We start from the raw sequence: 24,303 nt of genomic DNA on the forward strand, positions 1-24,303 counted from the left end.
TGGTCACAATCTGCCTCATCCCCTTGTGTTATGTTTGTACATCAAATCAGCTATTGGTGACAGAAGAAAGCAGCGGTGACATGCAGCCGGTGTATAAATATCGCTCTCTCGGGCTCTTCCGTGAACAGAAGAGGCTCCTTATTGAGGAGAGCCACTGTTTGCGAAGCGTAGCCCCTCTGTTTCTGTAGGCCCTTCAGGGGCCAGGGCTGGCTGACAATGCCGGCCATTCTTAGCACTTTACTGCCCCAGATGACTGTGTCAGTGGCCCCCAGGCTGGTGACAGAGTCCCGTGACCAGCACTACACCCCAGCCCCAACCCCAGCCCCAGCCTAGGCCAAGAACCAGACCCAGCCTTAGATATGTCTATCTACAACCCAGCCCCATCTCCAGGCCTGCTGGAGTCTGGTCCCGTCCCAGCTCTACCTCTCCATCCCGGGCCTTCTACACAAAACTACACCCTCATCTATAACACTCCTCGCAAAAACCTTTGTGATTCTGTGTGTTTTAGTTTAAATGTTTAAAGCTCAGAGAACAGCAGATGAATAATGTTTTGAGGACATTAGTTCAATTTATTTAATTAAAAAAAAAAAAAACACACAATGTAACTTTCATTTGTCAGTTAATAGAAATGAATTCCCTCCCCTGACAGGAGGAATGAGACAGGGAGCTCAAAGTCCTAGTACAGCTTTTTTATAATTTCCTGAGATGTTAAAGACTAAACAAGTTATCTATTGACTGAGAAAATATTTGGCAGATTAATAGATAATGAAAGGAATCATAAATTGCAGCTTTCCTGCATTTCACTGAACATTTTTAGCATGATATGTAACATTAAAGGATTAAACCAATCAATAAAATAATGTTATAACACATTTTGACTGACTGTACTTTACTTCAGATGTCCAAAAAGCTCAAACGTGCAGGGTTGTCAATAAGTTGCTTCTAATTCAGTTCCAGCAGCAGTCAGGACGTGTAGTTGTGATATTTAATAGACCCATTTTCCAATCCATCCTGAAAAGCCAACATTTTTCCTCAAGATTCTATCTTTGCCTCTTCTATTTAATCCTCATTATGATCAATGGATGTCTGGAGTAAAAACAGTCTCATTTTAATACATGTTTTGCATTCACATGTGTATGTAATTATGTGTGTGCGCGGTGTTGAGAGACATGATCAAGGTTGAGTCTAGATAGAGTTTTGGCGATCACAAACTGTAGAAGGCTTTAGTTTAGAGAAATACAGTAGGATGATGATTTGATTTGAAAATAAAAGGATAAGTAACATTTGGGTAATGTAAGTATGGCTGGCTACCACTTATTTTGTTGATAAACTGATTCATCATCTGGTCTATAAAATAAAATCCATCAGTTTCCTACAGTGTTTTGTCTGAACAATGGTCCAAAAAGATATTCAGTCCAGTAACACAAAGAAAAGCATGAAACTCTAAGTTTATCAATTTTGTTTGAAAAAACAGCTATAAAATGTATTAATCATCAAAATAGCTACTAATAATTTCTCTGTCATCAACTAGTCAAATGATGGTTTCAGCTATAATGAACAATGAGGTAAGTATCACCTATTTCTTGCTGCCAAACACTAAAGGCACGGTAGTAAACTACAATGACCACAATGCATTGCAAAATGGTGTTTCTTAAAAAGTCAGATGTCTTTTGACTCAAACTTATGAAAGTGAGGCTTTGTTTGGACACTCTTTATGTTTTCAGAGGTAAAAAAAATATATATATATCTATATATATAGATATATATATTTTAAACAACAAAAAATATTTATCAAAAAACAAGTTTGCAGCATCTAAAGCAAAGCCCAGCCCTATCACACTCCTCTACCTAACCATGCATCAGCTCTATCTCTGTCCCAGGCCTCATTCTCGTTGCAGGAATAAACCCCAGCTGTATCGCTCAGCTGTTTCATAGCCTCATTTCTTCAGTTACATTTCCAGCCCTCAGCTCCAGCACCATCTCCATCCAGGGCAGCTCTCCTCTGGCCCAGTCCCTGCTGCTGCAGCTTGGCATCCCAGCCACTGTGCACACCAACACTAACAGAGCTTCACCCTGGCCCAAACAGTATCCAACACTAGATAATAATCATCCACTATAGTTAGAAAATACCTTTAGTTTATGAACTGTGTCATGAATTGTGTCATATTTGCTGGGGGACTGCAACACACACTCACCACGGAAAAAAATAAAATAAATAAAATAAAAACAGCGAGAGGCCTGGGAGTTCAGATTTGCGTGTGAAAAAGCATTTGATTTTGCCGTTGACACATCCAAGGCATTGCAATGGAACCAGCCCACTGCAGCTGAAAATAGCTCATAATCAATCAACTGGCAGACACATATCTGTGCTCTTAAAACGTATAAATGTGCAATGCAGAGGGCGGATCAATGGGTGACAGGATTCCAAAAGCATCGATATGGACATGCTCTTTGGCATAACAAGCGCTCGCCATCAGCCCATACTTATTTCCTGTGCCTTTGTCCAATGGGTCGTCCAGCATCGGGCCTGCTGGAAAAAAAATTCTGCCAGTGGAGCAAGGTCTGTGAAGGACAACACAGATGAAATGGGAGAGGTATGTAATCTGCCCTCACAAAAATATAAATACGACACATAGCTATATCAAAACAAAATGTCTTCCCCTTTGATCTGACGGTGATTTCATGACAATACATCTACTGTCTTAGACTGTTAGCATGTTAGGTTGCCGCCTGCCAATCTGTTCCTCCCACAGACAGCAACATGTAGGCCAACTTCCTCTTTAATTCACTCTCAGTGTGACTGAAAACACTCTTATCACATTTGTGATCCTAGAAATGGCCTACTACACGAACACAATTCTGTGGAAGTTCAATACATGAAATGAGAGAGAGCAGATGTGGAGGACAAAAATAAAAGATGAACTGATAACTTCCTGGATTGACAACAGGATTATAAGAGGGAAGGTGGGAAAGAGATCAGAGCCTTATAGTCAAACATGTCTTTTCTGAACTTGGAGTACAACACAACAGACATTCACCAAACAATATTAACACCAAACATTGCCTGAATCCAAACTCATGAACTCTGCTCTCTTACTTTCAACCCACTTGGCTGCTCAGGCCGTCTGCCAGTGTTTCACTACTTCCAGGATAGTGACCGAGAACAGTTAGTGTAGTTAAGTGGTCATAACAACAATAGGTGTGTGTGTGTGTGTGTGTGTGTGTGTGTGTGTGTGTGTGTGTGTGTGTGTGTGTGTGTACGTGTGTGGGGGGTCCTTTACACACAGACAGGTCTGCTGCCATGTAGGACAAAGTATCTATGAATGTCCTCAATCCTGAGAGTTCATACAGAGGTTAAAACTGAGAGAGGAAGTAAGTGACAGGCCATGTAGTCAGACAAATTCCAGATATCAATCAAACACAAGATGCTGACAATAGAGGCATGTTGTGGATGTTTCTACAGAACAGTGAGATTTCAAAATGAATCGCAAATGTGAAACGTGTTCTTTCCTGATCTAAAAAACTCATGACAGGTATAGCGATGCTTAGTTTTTCCGCTCATTGAAAACAGGTTGATATTTTTTTTTTCTCATAAACTCACAGCACTAAATCACATATACACTTTACTATTACAAGAGAGAGCAACTTAGCAACATAATACTATAACTATCATACAGCTAAAAAAACACAAAACATCTAGGATGAAATCGCAGTTTTTCCATTTGTACATTAAAACCACATGAAGCTGTTACTTATTATCATTATTTATCTACTTTACACACCACTAAAATGATGATTTACTGTCCAAACATACAACTGCTCACCAGCTGTTAACCAATCAGGAGCAGCAACGTAACAGTCAGACAGGCAGTGATAGGATGAGAGCATGAAGGGCAGGAGAAGGGGAAAAAAAAGAATAATATAAAAGAGGAGGAACTTAAAAGTTATAGTTCAGCATCAGTCATTTGGCTGTGTTTTGGATTGAGGAGAAGAAGATGCTGCCCATTAGAACATAATGGCAGATAGAGGAGTACAGGAAGTGTATAAAGTCACATATATATCAGCATCACTCAATTTATATACTGTATGCTTTTCACTGTCTTCATTTCTCTCTGTTAATGTTTACTCATGTCACAGGACAGCTGTATTTTCAGTGCTTCAGACCGCTGCAAGCCTCTGTGGTTTTAGTTATTACAATATAGAATACGGTTTCTGATTTCAGCTTTCAGGAGAACAGTGTATTCACAGAGTTGTAAAAAGAGGATTTTTAAAAGCTTATGATACCTCAAGATTATGTGGTATCATTATGACACTGGAATACAAACACTAGATGCTTTTTTACATATTGTGCAGTCGTACCGCACACAAACACAGACAGGGCAGAAAAGACAAACACAGGCCCTGAACTGTAACAGCTCCACCTTACAGATTCATGTGACTCTCCAACCATCACCTGACTATCTCTCTCCTTTCTATGGAAGCTGCTTTCAGGCAGGGCAACCAGGGAAGACTTGACCCGAAGTCTAATTTATGTTCAAGGAACGGAAGATATTCAGGAAAAGAGTACAGAGACGGTTTGTCTACGTGCTATACCATCTTTAAAACATCTCCACTCTACACCCATGGAACATGGGCTCACAGATCGCTGACAACAAGACAATATCCCCAGTCACTGATAAAGTGTGCCTTTGACCGAACCCGGAGAGATAAGGGGAGCCAACCTTTGGGATGGGAGGGGACAATTTCCAGCGGGCTGCACTCCTGGGTCTGTACCATGTGCATGTCCTCATATTAACATGTGAATCCAGAGGTGAGTCAGAGAGGAAGCAGAAGGAGAGCACTGTAATCAGTGAATCACTTTGCATATCCAAACTTCCTTTTACAGGCAACAGAGGGGCCCTCTACTGTGGACGACCAGCACCCTACAGTGGCCCAAGGTACTGTAGGAGCCTTCCAAACAATCTGGGGCACCGTGCATAGAGGCATCAGTTTCTGCTCCTTGCCACACTGCAGTTATCAGCATTTCATAACTACAATATCTAAAGTACAATTGTATTAAGAAACACTTTATACAGGTGATAGCCAAAATCAGATCATGACCCAAATAGCTTTTGTCTAGGCAGACACACTGAAATTGCATCTATGAACTCCACCCCTAACACTGAAACAATAAATACTAACTTTAACTACATCATTACAGCTTTATAAACAAAAACTATGTCAATACAATCCCAATGAATTCAACAGTTGGGTATTTTAATATAGGCCAGAGCAAGCTTTGCATATTGCCATGGTGAAATGTCAAACACAGACGTGAGAAGATATATGTATAATTTTCCAAAGGACGAATACAACTGTTGCTTGCCTTGCCACACCCAGAGTAAACATATCTCAGCCACATTCATGTATGACATGACACCAGCACACACCAGAGCTTTCACCTGAAACACTACACAAAGAGCACGGACAGAGCAGGGATGTGACAATAGTTTCTAGGCTGCAAAACTAAACCAGCTCACCTGTCCTCCTCTCAGTGACTTTTAGCTGCACAAGCACATACAGTAAAGCATGTACCTAAGAACAATGATCTGTAAGTATCCAAAGCTCAGAATCACACCACAAAATGCATTTTAAAGTTTGAACTCACTATTGTGCGCAGTCGATGAGCTGGTACTCATTGGACCTCTCAAAGCATGCCTTCACTCCTTCATCATCCCACAGCTTCTTTGCGTGATCAAAGAACTCCTGAGGAGAAAGAAAGAAAGAAAGAAAATCATTATGAAACAAACAACAGACAATAATATATCCTGTAAAACATAAAGACTTTGAGACTGTGGAAAGGTCAGGGGCCTTGAAATCACATTCACACTGTTAAAGCAGACACTGCAAAATGAACTGAGACAAACACATTGCACACACTCAGACATTTTGACAGAACCTAAACCACCTAAACTTGCATGGACATATATTAGCCTCTCTTCAAAGCACATTTAATTACCATTTGCTTGAGTAATGTATGACTCCTTGAAGTGTAATATAGGATCTTTTATAGTGTGTTAGGTTGTTTTTAAAAGGGAGTTTAGTGGACTTCATTGCCACAGCACATTTTGATGTATATAATAAAAAAAAAGTAAGCCAAAAATTATGCACTTTACTCATGTAGACCTATACACAAATGCCTACACCATGCCTCACTTCATTGCCTCAGCAATCGCGTTACCCGTAGAGAAGGGTCCCAAGAACCTTTTTGCTCCAGCTCCACCACCAGCAGAAGCAGAAAAACTAGTATTATTTCCAGACAAACAGGTAACGGCCACAAGGACCTTGTGCAGCTTCCTGGAGTTTGTCAGCGTTGGTACGATCAAGCCTATTTCCACTGGATCTACTGTACACTAACACCCAGGTTTATAGACCTCATCTGGCAACCTGCACAACACTGTTGGACAGAAAGAAACAGAAATAGTTTTTTTTTTTACATTTCTGCCTGTGTGTCGATTAAACAAACATGAAAACAGCTTTAAAGCTGTGAGTTGACATTTTTTTCAATACAGATTGAACCAGCTACCCTGCTACCATGCTGTACGCTAAGCTAAGCGAACCTAACCACATCCCATCTCCAGCTCCATACTTAACGCATTGACATTCTCTTATATCACTCTCAGGAGAAAAGTAGTAGTAGTAACTTTACTACTGTAATGTAAATTATTAAATAATACAGAAGTCATATTAATACTACAAAAATAATTTGACTTACTCGACAACTGACTGTAAATGTTATAATTTGCCTTCTGATGGACTTTTTTTTTTTTTAATTATAGCACCTAAGGTGTAGAGGAAGGCAGGTTCACAGTAGACCTAAACATCATATTCCTCCCATTTAGGACTGCAACTAACAATTATTTTCATTGTCAAGCAGATATAGTGACTTTATATTTCCAAAAAAGTACTAGAAAAACCTATTTAATACTGTATGCAGTAATGAATGTACTTGAAATCAGTCACTTTATACTAGAGCTGCAATGATTAGACAATTAATCGATTAGTTGTTTGTTAGAAAAATAACTGCAAACTATTTTGATAATCAATTAATCATCATTAAGTCATTTTTCAAGAAAGAATCATATCAATCTGATGGTTCCACATTCTCAAATGTGAGAATTTGATACTTTTCTTGGTTCAACAATGCAGTAGATTAAATACCTTTGGGTTTTGGACTGTTGGTCAAACAAAACAGGACATTTAATGACATCATTTTGTGCTCTAGGAAATCTTGATAGATCTTTTTCACTGTTTTCTGATGTTTTATATACCAAACAATTGTTCCCTTAATGAAGTAAATAATTGGCAGATTCATTGAAAATGAAAATAGTCTTGTTTGCAGCCCTACTTTACACCTCCCTCAGCTGTGGCAGAGGGAGTTTATTCACTTCCTCGATACAGGTTTATCCAACAGTTCCTGAATTCAAACTCATGACTTTCTGGTCACAAGCTCTCTTCTCTAAATTCTAAGCTAAAGCAACAAAGGTGTGTGTTGCAAATGTTACAGCTCCACTGTGATCCAATACAGATCACACTATAATATATATATAAAAAAAAAAAAGTTAATTTTCGTCTTCTACAATATACAAATATAGCCAGCGTACCCGCTGTGCAAAATCCATCCATAGGCCTGATGCCGTATAAATAACTATACATAGTGTCAGTGCTTCAGCTGACTTCCTGCTCCTGGACAATGGGGAGCATTATGAGGGGAGCTCATCTTATCAATGACTTTGAGACATTTCCCAGGACTCTCTGTATTCCCCAAACAAAGATGATTGGGCTAATATCCCTCGTCGCCTCCTGTGCACATGTCTTTCAGATGAGCTCCTCCTCTTGCCTGGAACCACCACATGACTCTCTGCACTCAGCACTGGCTCTGCGCTCTGACTGGGGAGAGGGTGAAAGTAGCCCCGAACCAAGAGAGAGAGAGGGAGAAGGAGCCTGATAAATGATCACATGCTCCGGGAGAGCTCCTCTCGGCAGATCCGGTGATTAAGTTCAACATGGAGGAAATCCACTGATCTAGTCCACACAGAAAGTCTCACAGAGCCAGGGAGACATTAATATTTGTTTACTTTTTTGTTACAGATGAATATATTCTCACTCTTCAGGCATAAGTCAGGAATCACCTAAAAACTATGATGCTATCATGTTATCTATAAGTGCGGTAATACATTTTTTTCAATTAAACAACCAGGGTTCAGTTTCTTGTAACATTGCATTTTAACTGCTGCACCAAACTCTTGACTAACACAGAAAATGGGGCCATATTTGCTTTCTTGCCTGTATTTGCTTCCATTTCTGTTACAGTCAAACTTTAACACCCGCCTCAACTAATATCAATACGATTCAACAGTGCTGATTACATTCTTCTGCTATTAGTTCTCTCCAAATTCTGACACAAGCAGACAATGAGGGGTTTGAAAACCCCAAGACGGGCCTGACGAAGCTAGCAAGTGTTGGGACTTGATGGAGGGAGGACGAGGGGTAGAGGGTGGAAGGGGCAGAGAAGGGAGGAAAAAAAAAAAAAAAAGCAGAGTATGGTCCTCAGGGCTCTTTTCCACAGAGGCGTGTGACACTGGGCCTTTGAATAAATGCAGTGTGTGCTGCAGTGCCCTACAGAGGAACTGATAACACAGAAAGAGACCAGGAGGGAATCTGTTTTAACACAAGCTTTTTTAACTCTTTCCTCTGCTCTTCCCAGTTCACCTCCACCCCATCAGCAGCCATCAGAAGCTGATTCTCTGGTGGCTTCTGTTCGGACTGATTCTCAGTCCAGCCTTAGTTTCAATGTTAATCAAGTTGGGTGTGTGTGATGTAATATTTCACTTGAATCATATAGGTCAGCCTGACACAGAGAACAAAATGGCCTAAATCTGATTCGACTTAGCAAAACAAAGTTGTGGAGCAAACAGGCTTGCATCTTCAGTCGCAAAAAGACATTGGAATTCCTTTGGGTAAAGTTTTTGAAAGGACCTTTGGCCTTGGAGCAAAACATACAGTAATAGCCAATAACCCCAGACCCCTCCATACATACCCAGCCAGACAACCTGCTAGCTCCCCTGTAAACCATCATCATCTCATTTACTGGATTTGAATAGAATATCTGTGTTAGGTAACAGTCACCCAGCACAGAGAGACCTGACTTTCGTGGGTTACCTCAGTTAAAGAGTACAGACAAATTTAGCTAAAAAAAAAGAGAGCAACAGCAAAAAGGAGAGAGGGAGCGACTGTTCGAGACTGTTCATCTTTCATAACATGGATCCAAAAACAGAGCAGCCCTCCTTGACACCCTTTGCCCCACATCACAGATCTTCAACTAATCAATTGCAGAAAAAACAAACTTCTAGGACTCAAGCTTTTCATCATGAGGAAATCACTAAAGAGGCTAACAACAACAAGAGAATGCTATAGAGGTGTTACCCTTCACGGCTGTAGTGGAGAACAGAAGAGGAAGAAACACAAATCAGGTCATGTTCTCTAACAAAAGTCATAATTATGGGTCTGCCTGTAAACTGACATCAGACAACATTAAATAAAAGTTAGACACTTGCTGGCAATCGTTGATGGGCACAAATTTAGCCATGGTTTTAAATTTAAACAACTCATCAGTACAGTAATTCTGCACCCAAACACAAAAGTGAATCAGCTCAACAAAGGGTGGGGTTGTACACAGTATGAAGCTCACCTTCCCCAGCAATATAACAACAGATTGTAATTTATATCCTCAAGCAAAGAACAAACTTATGTGGACCTAATCCTTGTCTTTTTGTTGGGAGGGTACACAAGAAACCTTAACAGCTACTCAGTTTTTACAGTGACCTGCTTGCATAAGCATCAAATGGAGAACATTACATGTAGGCTTTAACATGTCTGATAGAGGGAAAGCTACATGGTGCAAAACAGGGGCCGGGGCTCATTTGAATTTGCTCCACTCCAGTTGACAGACACTGTCGGGTGGCTAGCATAGCTACCGCAGTGGCATTTGTTTCCATTTGCATAGACGACCGTTTGTATCTGTTCTTTTTTTTTCCTTCTGTTATCCCAAGCTACTGTAGGAAAAAGTTTTTGAAAAAGGGATGCTTTGATGATAAAGACTAAAGGCCATCAAAACTAAGCATGTCGAGTAGTATATAGGACAAGGGGGAACTGTTGCTCGTGCAAACGTCCCGAGTCATGAAAATGCATGCAAATCTCATTTTTAAAATTTGAAAGAAAAATACACCCTACGTTTACTGTTATTGGCAGTGTAGCTCAGATTTCAGGGCCTATCCTGTTCTTTTTGATTTGACTCACCAAAAACTGATCATGTAAAAGACATTTCATGATATTTCAGACAGAAGTATCAACAGTCACTGTCATGATTTCATATCAACATACAACAAATATACAGGAAGAAATCTGTCGCTTAAGAGGAGCGACACCAACTTCTCCACCATAAACATCTTCAGCATCTCATGACACCACACAGCCATGGCTCTGCTGCTTGTCACCTTCCTTTTTGAATAACCAGACACATCACATCACCACATTGTTCTCGCTCAGGCTAACTCTTCGTGATTGGAAAAACCTTACTACGCTGTCAAGTCAAAGGACCACACACAATACCAATATATGATACTGGATATACAGAGTCGCTATAAAATTTGGTTAGAAACGGCACAAACTGGACTGGACACAATGACACAGCAGTATAATACACGTTTATCATGGCAGAAGGTAGAGAACAATGTTTACTCAGCTGAGACTGAAAGAAAACAACTAAAATGGTCAGTGTATTTAACCATTCATATACAAAGTTCTCGTGTGGAACAGAAATTTACTAGATTCAGTTGAGAAGGTTTTTGAAGAGCAGCAGCCAAGAAAGCAATCTGAATATCTAAAACAAGCTGTTTAATCAACTAGACGATCGACAGAAAGTGATTTGCAACACTTTTGAAAATCAATAAATCATCTGAGCCACTTCTCAAGCAAAGATACAGCTAGTGATTCCAGCTTCTCAAATGTGAAGATCTGTACTTTTTTTATTAAGTTTAACATCATTATAAATTGAATTATCTTTGTTTGCTGGACTGTTGGTTGACAAAAACAAAATATATGAAGACATCACCTTGGACAACAGGAAGCTGTGACGGACATTTTTCACTATTTTCTTCCATTTTATTGACTACAAGATTTACCAACAATCGGCAGATTAATTGATAATAAAAATAGCTGGAATAGCAACCCTAGAGAAAAATTCCTACTGGTGCATGCTGAGCTATTACCATCAGTCTCTCCACCTACACATATACAGCAAGTCATTCAGGGAAATGTAGGAAATGAAAACTTACTGTCTACTTCTTCCCCATCATCGCAATACCTTATCACAAAACAACTGCTAAAATTTATTTCATTGCAACATCTTGTTTCTCAAGAGTTGGCTTTCCTCTTTAGATTATAAATTAATGAACTTTGGTTCACCATGACATCATCTGTTCAAAAGTTTCCAGATAAAATGTGCTTCCACTTTTCGAAATGGCGCCAACAGGTGAAAGCCACAGGTTACTGATTGGCCGTGTTCCTGCGCTGCTGTATTGGATGTCATGCCTGGTGGCACTAAGTGACAATGTAGTGGTGACACTGACGGCACAAGTGAAGCCTGAGACTGATGACAAGCACAGAAACTCCAAACAGAGCCATGTTGTTCCCGTTGGCCTGGCCAGGCCTGGGAACTCAACGCGGGCTCTCCCCATGGCCCCGGCCCTCACACAACACAACATCACAGCAGCACAGACGACTGCTGCCCTGTCAGGAAATTAACACCCAAATCCTTTTAATGGATATTCCTAAAATGTGCCATTAAATAAGTTATGTTAAATAAGTTGCTGAGAGGGATCCTGAGAACTACTGCAGTTATTTTTATTATTGCTAAGATTTACAGGAGCAATGCAAAAACAGCAATATTTTGATAGAATGGATCAGATCCTAGGACTGCAAGAACCAAAAATCCAACTGAGCGTCCAGTCAACAAGGCCTCAGCATTATCCAAACTTTGAGGCCTTGTTGGAAAAGTCAGACACCATATGATAGCAACAGTTCAAAACCACATGTGAAATCAATTCAACTATCTAATTTTAAACAGTGAAGATCTGCAAACTTTATAGAATATTTTTCTTAAAATGAAACAAGCTCCAGCTCTTTGTCGATTAATCATTTAGTCTATAAGGTATCACAAATTTAGAAATGCCCTTCACTCAACCCCAGGCAACACTCAAATGTCTTGTCCAGTACAACCAACAGTCAAACACTGAAAGACATTCATAAAAGTACAGTTTTTTTTGTTTTTTGCTTGTAAAATGACTCCGAATTAATCAATTAGCAAAACTTTTGTTCAAAAATTTTCGGTTGATCGACTAATCAACTAATCGTTTCAGCTTTAGAAAATTAAAAAGTGCTTGGTACCTCAGTTATAATGATGAGAAACGGGATCATTGTCAACTCCACAACTAACAGTAAAACCTGATGAACCTAATAGCATGTTAAAACTTTCACTCGATTCCAACTAAAGTGGAATAATAAACAAAAACCAAACCTCCATGAGTTTATCTATATCTCTGTATTAATTTGCCATTCCTGTTTGGCAGTGCTGCATAATCAGTGTCAAACAAGGAACACTTTCAAAATTATGTAAAACATTATCTACATTTCCAACACATGACCTCGCACTATTGAATGGCTGATCACACACTGAAAAGAATCCCATGTGCTCCAACTTGCATTCAAATCCACATACAGTAAATCTGCTTTAGCTCTGAAAGGGGAATCAAACCATTAACAAGCACTTGACACTGTTGATTTCATACGGGTTATTTGTCATTTTCATTCTTAACTTCCAAAGGGAAACTCAATACCTTTAGCTATAGTTTGTTAAAAAAAAAGACCCCACCATGTAATAAAGAGGAGTACATTTACAAAAAAAGGCAACATGAGGCCTATTATAACAAAATTACATCCGACACCCCTGAGCTACATCCCTAAGACCAACTTTGTTGGCCATAAAAAAAGCAAATGCTCTCATCACATACCATCCAACACCCACGCAAACACACATTAAGAAAGACAGAAAAAAGCACATCTATACCATCCCAGCCCTTTTTTCATTGTCTCTCACACACACATTCACATCTGCAAACACACACACACTCTCACAGAAACGTAATGAACATCTTACCTGTGAATAGTCAAAGTCAGAGAGAGGTGCTATGCTTTTGATGTATTCGATTCTGAATTGGTCCTCTGGATTGGCTAGCGGGACAGGGGGTATTAAAGTGCTCATCGCAGACACTATAGTCTACAAAGCAGAAGTTGTGGGAGAAAACAAAAAAAAAAACAAGCATTAAGCAGGATGAATACAAGACAAAAAAATCTGATCGTAAGCCTGTATAATAATCAGTGAAATGGGATTGCAGTGGGATTCAGTGTAACAACAGAGACATTGAGCACATTTTGGGGAAGGAATACAGATAAAACTCACCACTATGGCATCCTTCACGTTTTTCCGAATATCTTGGATTTTCTGTTTCTTTTCTCTGCATTGGGGGAGAACAGATGTGTGAGGCAACAATTGCGAAAAACAAGAACCACAACAGACAACAAAAGATTTATCATCACAGTGGTTATGAGTAAGACAGGGGTTACTGCCAGGTTAGACTGTGTTTCAATGCATGTATACATACATTACAGGTGTCGAGGCTGGGAATATGTGCCAGTGGAGGACGGGTAACAGTGAAATGCAAGATGGGGTTCATTAAAATGCAAAAGTAAAGAGATATGATGTGCCATAGTCAAGATTTTATCTCATTTTTTTGTAATTTAAAAATGCCAGATCATGCCTCCTATCCTCTAAAATCCATCCTCTTCTTCAAAAACACTTTGAATTTATACATAAAAAGAATTTTTATACAGTTACAGGACTGACATGTACTAGGCCTGTTTAAAATAGACCACTGGTAAGATCAATGCCATGCAAGGCCTTGCAGCAAAACAAATCATCAATAGGCCTGTGTCGATCACAACCTTTCACCCTCTCACATGAAACAGGAAACAGTGAATTATTTGGCATCTGTGTGACACTGAGATCCTCACATATGTATGATAACTGTACATGTACACGAAAAGGAGAAGGAGGGAAAAAAAGAGAGAGAGAGAGAGAGAGAGGGAGAGAGAGAGAAAGAGGGGAAAGATATTAGCTGCTTTGCATGGGATACTGGGCCCAACAGGCGCTGCAGTGCCTGGGGAAAATCCATTCACAGGCTATATTCTGGCCTCGACAATGTTATTCATTAGGAGGGAAGCCGTAAAAATAAGCGTTAATATACATTTTGAGCCGTTAACGTTGCTGTTTAATAAGTGTACTGAATAGCACTCACTCCGCGTTGAAGCCGTTGACGTGTAGAATCCTCATCTGCTTCACAATGGTGCTTTTTCCGGACTCTCCCGCACCTTCGAAAATAGACCAAAAAATACATAAAAATATCACCAAATGACCACAAACGAGGATATCCTGGTTAGCGTAAAGCTCCCCCCCTGCCCAAAAAAATGTTTTGGAAATGAAGCCAGTTAATTGTAGGCTCTGGTGGAGCTTCGCTTCCATCAATATCCACCCCCATGACATATTATTGCAAGCGCTGTCAAATGGGGCTACGTGTTCGGTAAACGAAAGGGATTACGGTTAGCTTACATTTCACATAGCCTATCACACATAAATCAGCCTTACCCAGTAATAAGAGCCTGTGTGTGGCTTTATAAGCTTGTCTTTCCTTTTGCAACTGTTTTTCTATCTTTTTATTAGCCTCTCGTTGTGCCTTTTCGTCGATGCGTTGATCTTCAGTCTTGCTGTTGCCCAAACAACCCATCTTCCGTCGCCCTAACCCTTCCTTGTGGAATCGTAAAAAAATTTATAGAAAATAATACCAGGGATGATATTGTGGTTTAAAATAACACAGAACGAGTCTACTGTAAAATAAAAAAAGGGGGAAAATCTCTGCGAGGCTTCTCCGTCGGAGGGAGGAATATGTTCCCCGTTACAATTCCGCTTCAGCCGCAGCCAACCGTCATCCAAACCGCCTGTTAGTTTACAAACCGACGAAGAATGACGACTCGGTTAAACAGAGGAATACCCAAAAAATACATATAAATAAGAAGAGAGAGAGAGGGTTTTCAATTCCTGGGAATCCAGTCAACTGTTCCTATCGCGTCTCCAGCCCCTCTCTTCTCTCCGTATTTTTTTCTATCTGAATTTCTATCAGTATTTCTGTCTCTTTAACTCAGCACTGCCTCTCTCTGTGGCACCAGGAAGTAGCCGTGGACCGTGGAGGAGGAGGTGGAAAACAAACCTCCGTTAAACTGTAACATTAACAACCCGCACTGATAGAGCATTTTATAACTTGTGTGGCAAAGGGAGAGGAGCCATCAAACTAATCGGCAAAAGTGGTGGAGGCCCGGTCGCCTCACTGCTGGTTTACAGGAGGGGCTGGGTCTCTTCTTCTTCTTCTTCTTCTTGGCCTCCAGTCGGAGTGGTGGCCCTGGCCCAAACTGGCAACCCTTTTACAGTGTGTGTGTGTGTGTGTGTGTGTGTGTGTGTGTGTGTGTGTGTGTGTGTGTGTGTGTGTGTGTGTACTAGGCTTTACCTACGTTTGAGGTTTTTGGGTTTTTTTTACACTAAAATAAGTCTGGGAACCATCAAGGTAGTCCTAAGCAGTACTTTTACTTATGTAAAATCAGTTATACCCCTGTTTAAAAATACTACATGAAAGTAACAGTTCTGTATTCAAATCTGTGGTCTATAGGATAGTTTCATGGTTGTCAAAGGAGCAGGTGAAAGTAGGCTACCAGTTTTTCTTACAGTGGTGGAGGTAATACTCAAGTACTACAGTAAACGTAGCAATACCAGAGTGTAAAAATACTCTGTAGTTACAAGTATTGAAATTTTTACTTCACTAAAAGGAAGTGCTATCAGCGAAATGTACTTTAAGTATCAAAAATAAAAGTAGTCTTTATGCACCAGAGTCACACCTGTCAGTTATATTACTGTGTATTATTCAATTCTTATTACTGTTGCTGCATATATGTGTAAGAAGCAATTTATTGATGTAGCTGGTGGAGGTGGTGATTATTGTTTGTTGGGTAGTTTAATATGACAGTGCTTCATATATTATAAAGTGATCATACGTTTTGTATATAAAATGTATAGCTGTAAAATAAATGTAGTGGAGAACAAGTACCAGTTTTCCCTCCTAAATGTAGTGAAGTAGAAGCATAAAACAATATAAAATTAAGTATAAATACCTCAAAATTATGCTTTAAATCAGTACCTGAGTAAATGTATTAGGGTACTGTCCACCACTGATTTGCTGAACATCAAGAAACTACAATTGTGACGTGTTAATTTTGCATAAATCTTCTGCACAAAACTTATTTGCAAAAGTAGGTCAAGACAAGTAAATAAATTTTCCCCCCAAACTGACCATATGTTTTGAATCTAAAATCTTAATCTGCAAAGTAACTGTAGCTGTGAATAAATGTAGAGAATATGTACAATATTTCCATCTAAAATGCAGTGAAATAGAAGCATAAAGTACCATATAATAAAGTATAAATACCGCATAAATATTCTTAAAGGCACTACTTGAGTAGAGGTACTTAGTTACTTTCCACCACTGATTTACTGTACATAAAGAAACTACAATTGTGACATGTTAATTTAGCATAAATGTGTATACTGCACAAAAGGAAACTGCCAAAGTGCAATATTAATATTGGAAATGAGTGGCTCCAATTGGCCACCTTTTTTATACACATATTACTGACAACTAGTCCTGGTGGTGAAAAGTAACTAAGTACATTTACTCAAGTATAGTACTTTAGTACAGTTTTGGGGGGCTTGTACTTCCCTTCAGTAATTCCATTTTACACTAGTTTAAACTTCTACTTCATTACATTTACTATGTACTCAAATGCATTTATCTGGTAGCTGTAGTTAAACTGTCAAATAAATGTAGTGGACAAAAAGTGCTCTGAAATGTCAAGGAGTAGAAACATAAAGTGGGATGACATGGAAATAGTCAAGTAAAGTACAAGGACCACAAATTCCACCACTGATTACCATGAAAGCAGCTTTTTTAATGTTGCAGGTGCTTGATCCGGAGCAAATCTAATGGACTTGTAATGGAGTATTTATGCTGCAGTATTTCTACTTTTACTTCAGTTAAAGATCTAAGTACTTCCTCCACCACTGAGGAAAAGTGGCAATACCACCACTGTGAAAATATAATGTCTGCATTCAAGATTTTACTAAGTACAAAAGTAGTTTCAGTAAAATGTACATAAAGTATCACAAGTATATGTACAGACAGAGTTATATTATTGTGTGTATGTATTTATATATATCATATTATTGGAATATTATCACTGATGTATATATATAATAGCATATTAAGCAACTACTTTACATACTGCTGTTGTTTAACTATAGTACTGCATCATGTTTTGTGTGTAAAATGAACCAAGTAATAAGTGACTAAAGCTACCAGATAAATGCATTTGCGTAAAATGTACAATACTTAATCTGAAATGTAGAGAAGTAGAAGTATAAACTAGTGTAAAATAGAAATACTGAAGTGAAGGACAAGCCAAACAAGGTAGGAAGCCATTGCTTCTGTGGACTTTGCATCCTGCAAATTCTCAACAGAAGTGGCTTGGATTCAATCACACAAAATATAATGGCAAAATAATGAGCTATACACAGTATATCATCTTACTGTAAAATTGTAGTGGAACCACAGGAAATCAAAATAACAGTTTAAAAATTCAGTTTGATTAGGTCACTATAAAGTCATCACTGAGCCTCCACCAACAGGAACACAGGAATATTATAGTGATACCTTTAACATAAAAAAGGAAATACTGTTTATTATGATATGATAAAGTTCACACCATATTGAGCACATTGTCAATCTTACAGTGAAGATACTTGTCTTGCATATGCTCCGCCTCTGTAAATAAAAGTGATGTTAAGGATAAATTATTTCAACAATTCCACTCAGTGTGAACACACCGCAGGCCCACTTTGTTTACTCTGTAACAATTTACCAGCTTTTACCTGCCACAGACAAGTAAGTACTGTAAACTCACCTCATTACACTACAGAGCACTACTGTGGGACCTCACATTATGAAAAACCTTACATAACACTTACTATACTGTCACAGACAAATAAATACGTTTGTGACATATGATGAAGTTGTATCTACAAACTCTCTAAAACACAGAACAGGTACTACATTAACTGCAGTCTAGCAATAGAAGTTATGGTCATGACATTTAGGAGGAAATAGAAAAACTGTCACTGTTGTGCGTATTGTCTGACATTTATGTTTAGCTTGCTGTGGCTTCCTCTCCACCAGACCAAAATGGGGTTGTGGATTTGTTACGGTTTGATTTTTCACTATCCAGCACTGCACTTTCCGTTTAGACTGCCATTGTGTTATTTGCAGGTGACAGTTGCACTGACATTACTGCTACTCTGTCAGTATGTTTCATTCAAGAGCAACTGGTAAAACTTAGGCCAGCTTTAACATTGAGCTAATGCTAGGCTAACTTGCAATACTAAACTGTTGCACTCTGGTAAGACAAAAACAATCATTACATATACACTGTACTGTACGCTTATATTGCAAACACTCATAGATCACTCAATAGCATGAGACAACCATGAATGATTTGTTGTGTAACATATAACAAGGAGTGTGCTGTTATTATGTCCATTATGCAAACACAATGCAAATACTAGTCTCATGTAGTGAAATGAGTGCAACAAAGTTGTGCAGCATGCAAATCGAACCTGGAACCCTCCGTTCACCTATAGTGGTGTGAAAATAGTAGCACCACAACCCCACCCCTATCAAAAGAAAAAAAAAATCCTGTCTCCCCACCTCAGAGAGCAAGGTCAAAACAAGTGACTGGCCCACATCCCCCTCTAGTGGTCAGAGGCCGCATTGCAGACATGAAAACATTGTCAGTTCCCCCTGAATGATACAGAACCAGGTTTTGTTGCATAAATTATTTTTTAGGAAGTACTGTCTCATACGTATATTGAGCTTGCTATGGCTTCCTCTCAACTAGACTAAAAGGATGTTTGCGTGCGCGCACGTGTGTGTGTGTGTGTGTGTACACGTGTGCACGTGTGTGCGTGCGAGCATGTGTGTGCATTTGTGAAAGTTTGACCTTTGTGAAAGAATTTCTTTTTAAGGCTCCTTTAGCTCAAAAATGGGTTTTGCTTATTGTTACTTCACCTGGATGTTTGAGCTTCACTTCAGTTTGAAGCCTGAAAGCAGTTTTAACATTCATCTGCTGAAGGGGGAAACTTTCTCCCTGTGCTCCCCTTAAATCTGCGTTTAAAACACGTATATATGAGCAGGATTCTGTGACATGAACAACTGATTTGGAAACGATTCAGGGTCCAATACGCATCTTACAAAACTGTACTGTGGGAACAATGAAAGTTCCAGTGTGCATACACTGAGAATGTTCTTTACAGTCAGGTAGAAGACATCTTGTGTCCAGTGGTTAAACTTTTAAAATAAAAAACAACATAACTGGAGAGGAGCTTTAAACTGCTGTTACATTATTTGTAGGAAATAAGAGTAGAATATTCCATAATTAACTCCTCTGTCAGTATGTGTGCATGTGCCGGGGTTGGAAGACATTTCCTGATCCTTTTCTTAAGTAAACATAGCAATAAGACAATCTAAAAATACTTGACTACAGGCAAATTCTGTTTTCAAAGTCTGACAAAGATATTTTTAGTATTTTCAGGCCAATAGCGAACCTGTACCGCAAAATGGAAACAACACCGCCAGGGTTTGAGAGTTGATTTCCTCACTCTGGAACTGTAAGGCCGTTATATATAGTTGCTAATCAACTCTCAACAATGTAAAGTTGAATTTTGGAAACACAACAGAAGCTCTGCATAATGATTGCCCTTTAATAAATACATGTAGTCAAATACACAGGCTTTCTGGCAGGGTAAAGATTATAACTGCCACTGAACTGTTACAATAAATCTAAGAATATCTGACACTTAAAAGTAAGCTCTTTTCTATGTATAAATCTCCCACACTTATTTACTACCCCCGACTGTAATTGAAGCATGTACTGTAAAAACGGGGCACACGTCCAAATGATATCCAGCTAAAATTAGGCTCCTTGAAATTTTTTTTCTGAGGCCGGAAAGAACTTTAGAGCAGTCTCTTGAGGGACAGAGGCTCTTGATAAAGCAGGAATTATACAGTAAGCAAAACCAGGAGACCGAGCACAGTCCAATGTCCTTCTAATGTGGTGTGGCTCACTCTGATTTAGCTGACTGAAGTATCAAGACAACTCACATTGCAGCCCTGCTATCAGTATGACAATAATTCATACGCCAGTACTTTCTGTTGGTCATTACATTGACTGGGAACTCTGTGCAGTTAGTAGCAAAGTTCAATGAAGTCAAGTCAATGATAAAACCCATTTAGACAGAAGCAAAGTTCACCCGACTCCACTTGTATTTAAAGGGGAGGGCCGACAGGGCTATACCTTCCACTGTGTACCTCTGTGGATGAGTAAGCTTTTCCAAAATATGGCTTCAGGTGCAGGATAGTGGCTCAAAAAACAAAGGAAAAGAAAACACTGACAAGACATGACAATCTTGTGACTTCCATCAAGCTATTTAATGGCCTACCTGATTTCAGTGATCACTTCTGTGGAGTGTACTTACATTGCTAGGAGCCTGTTGTTCAGGCTCACGAAGGCTGATAAGACTGAGATATGAAACAGCCAGTTAAGGACATCTAGGAAAGCTGTAACAGATATTATCACAGGCCCTGTACAGAATCTGATCCAAGAGACCTAACAATAAAGTAACTTCCTTTCCAAGAAATAATAGGAACTCGCCTTCCAGTTCCCATCCTTGTGCTCATGTACTAAAATATAAAGTCTATAGGAACTCTATTAAAAGAATTTAGATTTTCTGAATCCTCTTCTGGTCAAACTTATTTGATAATGACTTTGTTATTGTAAGTTACTCCATTTTTTACAGGCAATAGCATCTTGAAAAATGTTATTGTGTTTGCTGGAAGAGTCTTATAATAACCCACTGTTCCAGTGACTCAGTGATTCATGGCTTAATTAGTGGAAATTTTTTTGTTGTCTTTCCTGACTTCCCAACTACTTTAAATATATCATGTACTTGACTTCCCATGTCTGAAACTTGTATTTGAAGGACGCTTAACTCCAGTCACATCACAACTGAGCTTTATTTTGATCAACATAAAGATATCAACATGGATAAAGGTCTGGACAGTCAGGGCTTCAACCAGCAAAAACTTTTTATTATCAATTAATCAACTGATTGAGTGAATAATGCTCATCACAATTTCCCAGATCCCAGGGTGATATCCTTCAAGTTAACAGTCAAAAACCTAAAGATTCAGTTTACTATAATAAAAGACTAAGAAATCCAGCAAAATAATTGGAGTTAAAAAGCTGGAAGCTGTTTAGTTTCGGCTTTTTTGCTTAAGATAGTACGCGCCCTTTCACTCCAGAGAGTAATAATCAAGTAGTTGATTTATAAATTCAGTAGGTTTACTGCAACTGATCTGAACTAGATCAGGTGATGTTTGTACAATAAAGTAACCGTTCCATCTGTATTCACTGAATAATTATAGTTTTAACTGAGTAGGATGTATTTACAAAGCATCAAGTTAAACCTTTATTTATCATTTCTGCACATAACCACTCAAATAAAACCTTATAACCGAACAATATGAAACCTTTAATCTAAATTATTTTATTATTCTGTACAGGCGTATGACAAAACCTACCCTCAATTCTGCAGATTTTTTCCACAGAGTTGTAACTCTGTCTAAAATGATCAACTGTCAGCTTGTGTCATACCACAGACCTGATCAAACACAAAAGTTTAAGTGGCTATAAATATGACCGAAAGTGATGGACTCCAGCTCCAGCTCTCGCCGAACACGGCAGCTCATTGAGGAAAACTGTTAAAATGAAATGTTCCTCATGGCTATCACTGTTCAACTAAATACCTGCAGCAAATACAAACAGATAAAGTGACCCAGATTAGCTAGCATACGTTGCCTTGAAATGTAACACTATTTGAAAGGTGTCCACTTTCAGAGGAACACAAACCACCTCAGTCCTCTGGCATGCAACAAGAGTCCTACTGGAGACCTGGTGGGTATAAAGTCCCGTAGGCCTCTTCAGAGAAACCAAAAGTGGCCTGTGGCTCGTGCTGAGGCTCCCTGGGTGAACCAGGACAGATAGCTCCCAAAAATAATTGTGATTCTGTAGCGGTGAAGAAAGCCGCCCCAAACCATAATAACATGCTGAAATCACACAGTAACACAGGTCACACATGGTGTATGGCTGTCAACAGTGGCTCATGGAAGAATGTATGACACTTCCCTGTGTGACTTCATTAGGATGAGCCATTTCTTCCTGTGTGTAATTAGTGAGGGCTGTTTACTCAGGAAATTAAACTGGTAGCCATTTATTATATAGAGTAATAAAGCACTGCACTGTTTAAAGTAAAGCAAAAACATACAAAATGGTATTAAGTGTCACATAAGACCTTCATAACTGAAAGTTGCTATTTTTATTTAAACTTTGTTTTCCTCATCAGGGCTGGGAAGACTCTTCAGCTTCTGTTTCTGATCAAGACCTTTTCGAAAACCGGAGGACTGTATTAGCCTACATGTACAATATTGAGATGGTTATTGTATGTGTGGTATAATAACACGACCCACTCGTATAAAATCTGAGTGAATTATGACTGGGATTGTAAATTCACCTTAAATTTCATTGGTAAAAGGCAGCTGTAGGGGTAAATTAGCAAAAGTGGATGTTAAATTTTAGAACCTATCTGCTAACTGTGTGCAGTGGATGAAACATGTCACAGTGTTGAGCACCAGTGACGTCCAGCCTCATAAAACACATTCATGCTGTTTCCATCTGGAAACACACTAAATGTGTCAGGACAAATGCTGCTGACTGTTATTTGTAAATTCTTTTGATAAATAACATAAGCCATCAACCGCAGGACTCCACTGACTGGTTCCATGTTATTCTTACATTTCTGTAGATCAGGTAATAAGACTAATAACCTGAAATGGATCATTAAGTGATTTATGTGGATGCAAATAAATTAAACTTGACTAACTGTGATCATTTTTCTCTTCTATAAAATAGCTATGAGTGATTCTTTCAAATGACTTGATATAGCAGCTGAAAGAAACTTCAATCCGTCCTTATATGAAATACTAAAGCAAGCAATGCTTTGCATCTGTGAAAGGTTTGGTATCTTCATCATACTGAAATTGAAATTGAAACTGAAAAAGTTGAATCAGTTTCTCCACTATCAGTCCCGCCATTATATAGAAGGGGAACTCCTATATAATTGCAGTAAACTATAGTAGTATATCGCAGTATACTATACAAGACTCATAAACTATACTACACACTGTTATAACGTACTATACTTATGTTTATTGAAAACCTTACTGTCAATAGGTTGTCCCTGGACGGATCAGACTAACCCTAACACACTACACAGGCCACTATAATATATCATACTCCACAACACTCTACTGGAAATTATACTATACTAATTTGCATCATTTTCACATCATACACCACAGACTACTACACTATATTATACTATATTATACTATACTAAACTATGCTGTACATAGTAGCCATGTAGTCTGTACATGTTTCCATACTAAAGCCTACTAAACTGTACTCGACACTGCACTACAGCACTCTACTATACTAAAGTACAGGTCACTGCACTACATCCTGCTCTACTATGCTCTATTATCTACTAAAATATCTTACTGTAAATGTACCACAATAAGTCAAAATGCTGTTCTTTCTGTTGTCCCTGCTGTCACGCTACACCTCAAACAACCAGACCACACTACAATACTGATTTTCAGAGCAAATGTTGTCCAGGCGGCAAAAGTGATTTCTCTGCACCTCTGAATACTAAAGTCTGCTCAACTATATTCTACACTACAGAATACAACACTACTACTATACTATACTACAGGCTGCTATACAACACTGTAGCCTACAGTGCTCTATCATGTATTGTCAATCAAAGCCGATCATAAGGCTTTCTCTATCGTACCTGGACAGATGTCCAACAGGTCAGGT

The 24,303-nt window shown here is 38.9% G+C and overlaps 1 protein-coding gene across 3 annotated transcripts in view; it reads right to left on the minus strand.

Annotated features, from left to right (window-relative positions):
• LOC111658409 (guanine nucleotide binding protein (G protein), alpha activating activity polypeptide, olfactory type) overlaps positions 1–24,303 on the minus strand; it is a 50,252-nt gene that overhangs the window by 19,963 nt on the left and 5,986 nt on the right. For 2 of the 3 annotated variants that reach the window (XM_087175281.1, XM_023410927.2), the window contains 4 exons: positions 14,454–14,526; positions 13,559–13,613; positions 13,256–13,375; positions 5,648–5,745 (listed from right to left, as the gene is read on the minus strand). In XM_087175281.1, coding sequence (XP_087031407.1) covers positions 5,648–5,745; positions 13,256–13,375; positions 13,559–13,613; positions 14,454–14,526 — 346 coding nt within the window. Of the gene's footprint in view, positions 1–5,647; positions 5,746–13,255; positions 13,376–13,558; positions 13,614–14,453; positions 14,527–14,800; positions 15,569–24,303 lie in introns of those variants that run through there. The other variant, XM_023410928.2, reaches the window with a different exon arrangement.

The sequence above is a fragment of the Seriola lalandi genome, unplaced genomic scaffold (genome assembly GCF_002814215.2).
Source record: "Seriola lalandi dorsalis isolate HSWRI2012SDOR001 ecotype SW California unplaced genomic scaffold, Sedor1 jcf7180002054441, whole genome shotgun sequence".
Classification (NCBI taxonomy): domain Eukaryota; kingdom Metazoa; phylum Chordata; class Actinopteri; order Carangiformes; family Carangidae; genus Seriola; species Seriola lalandi.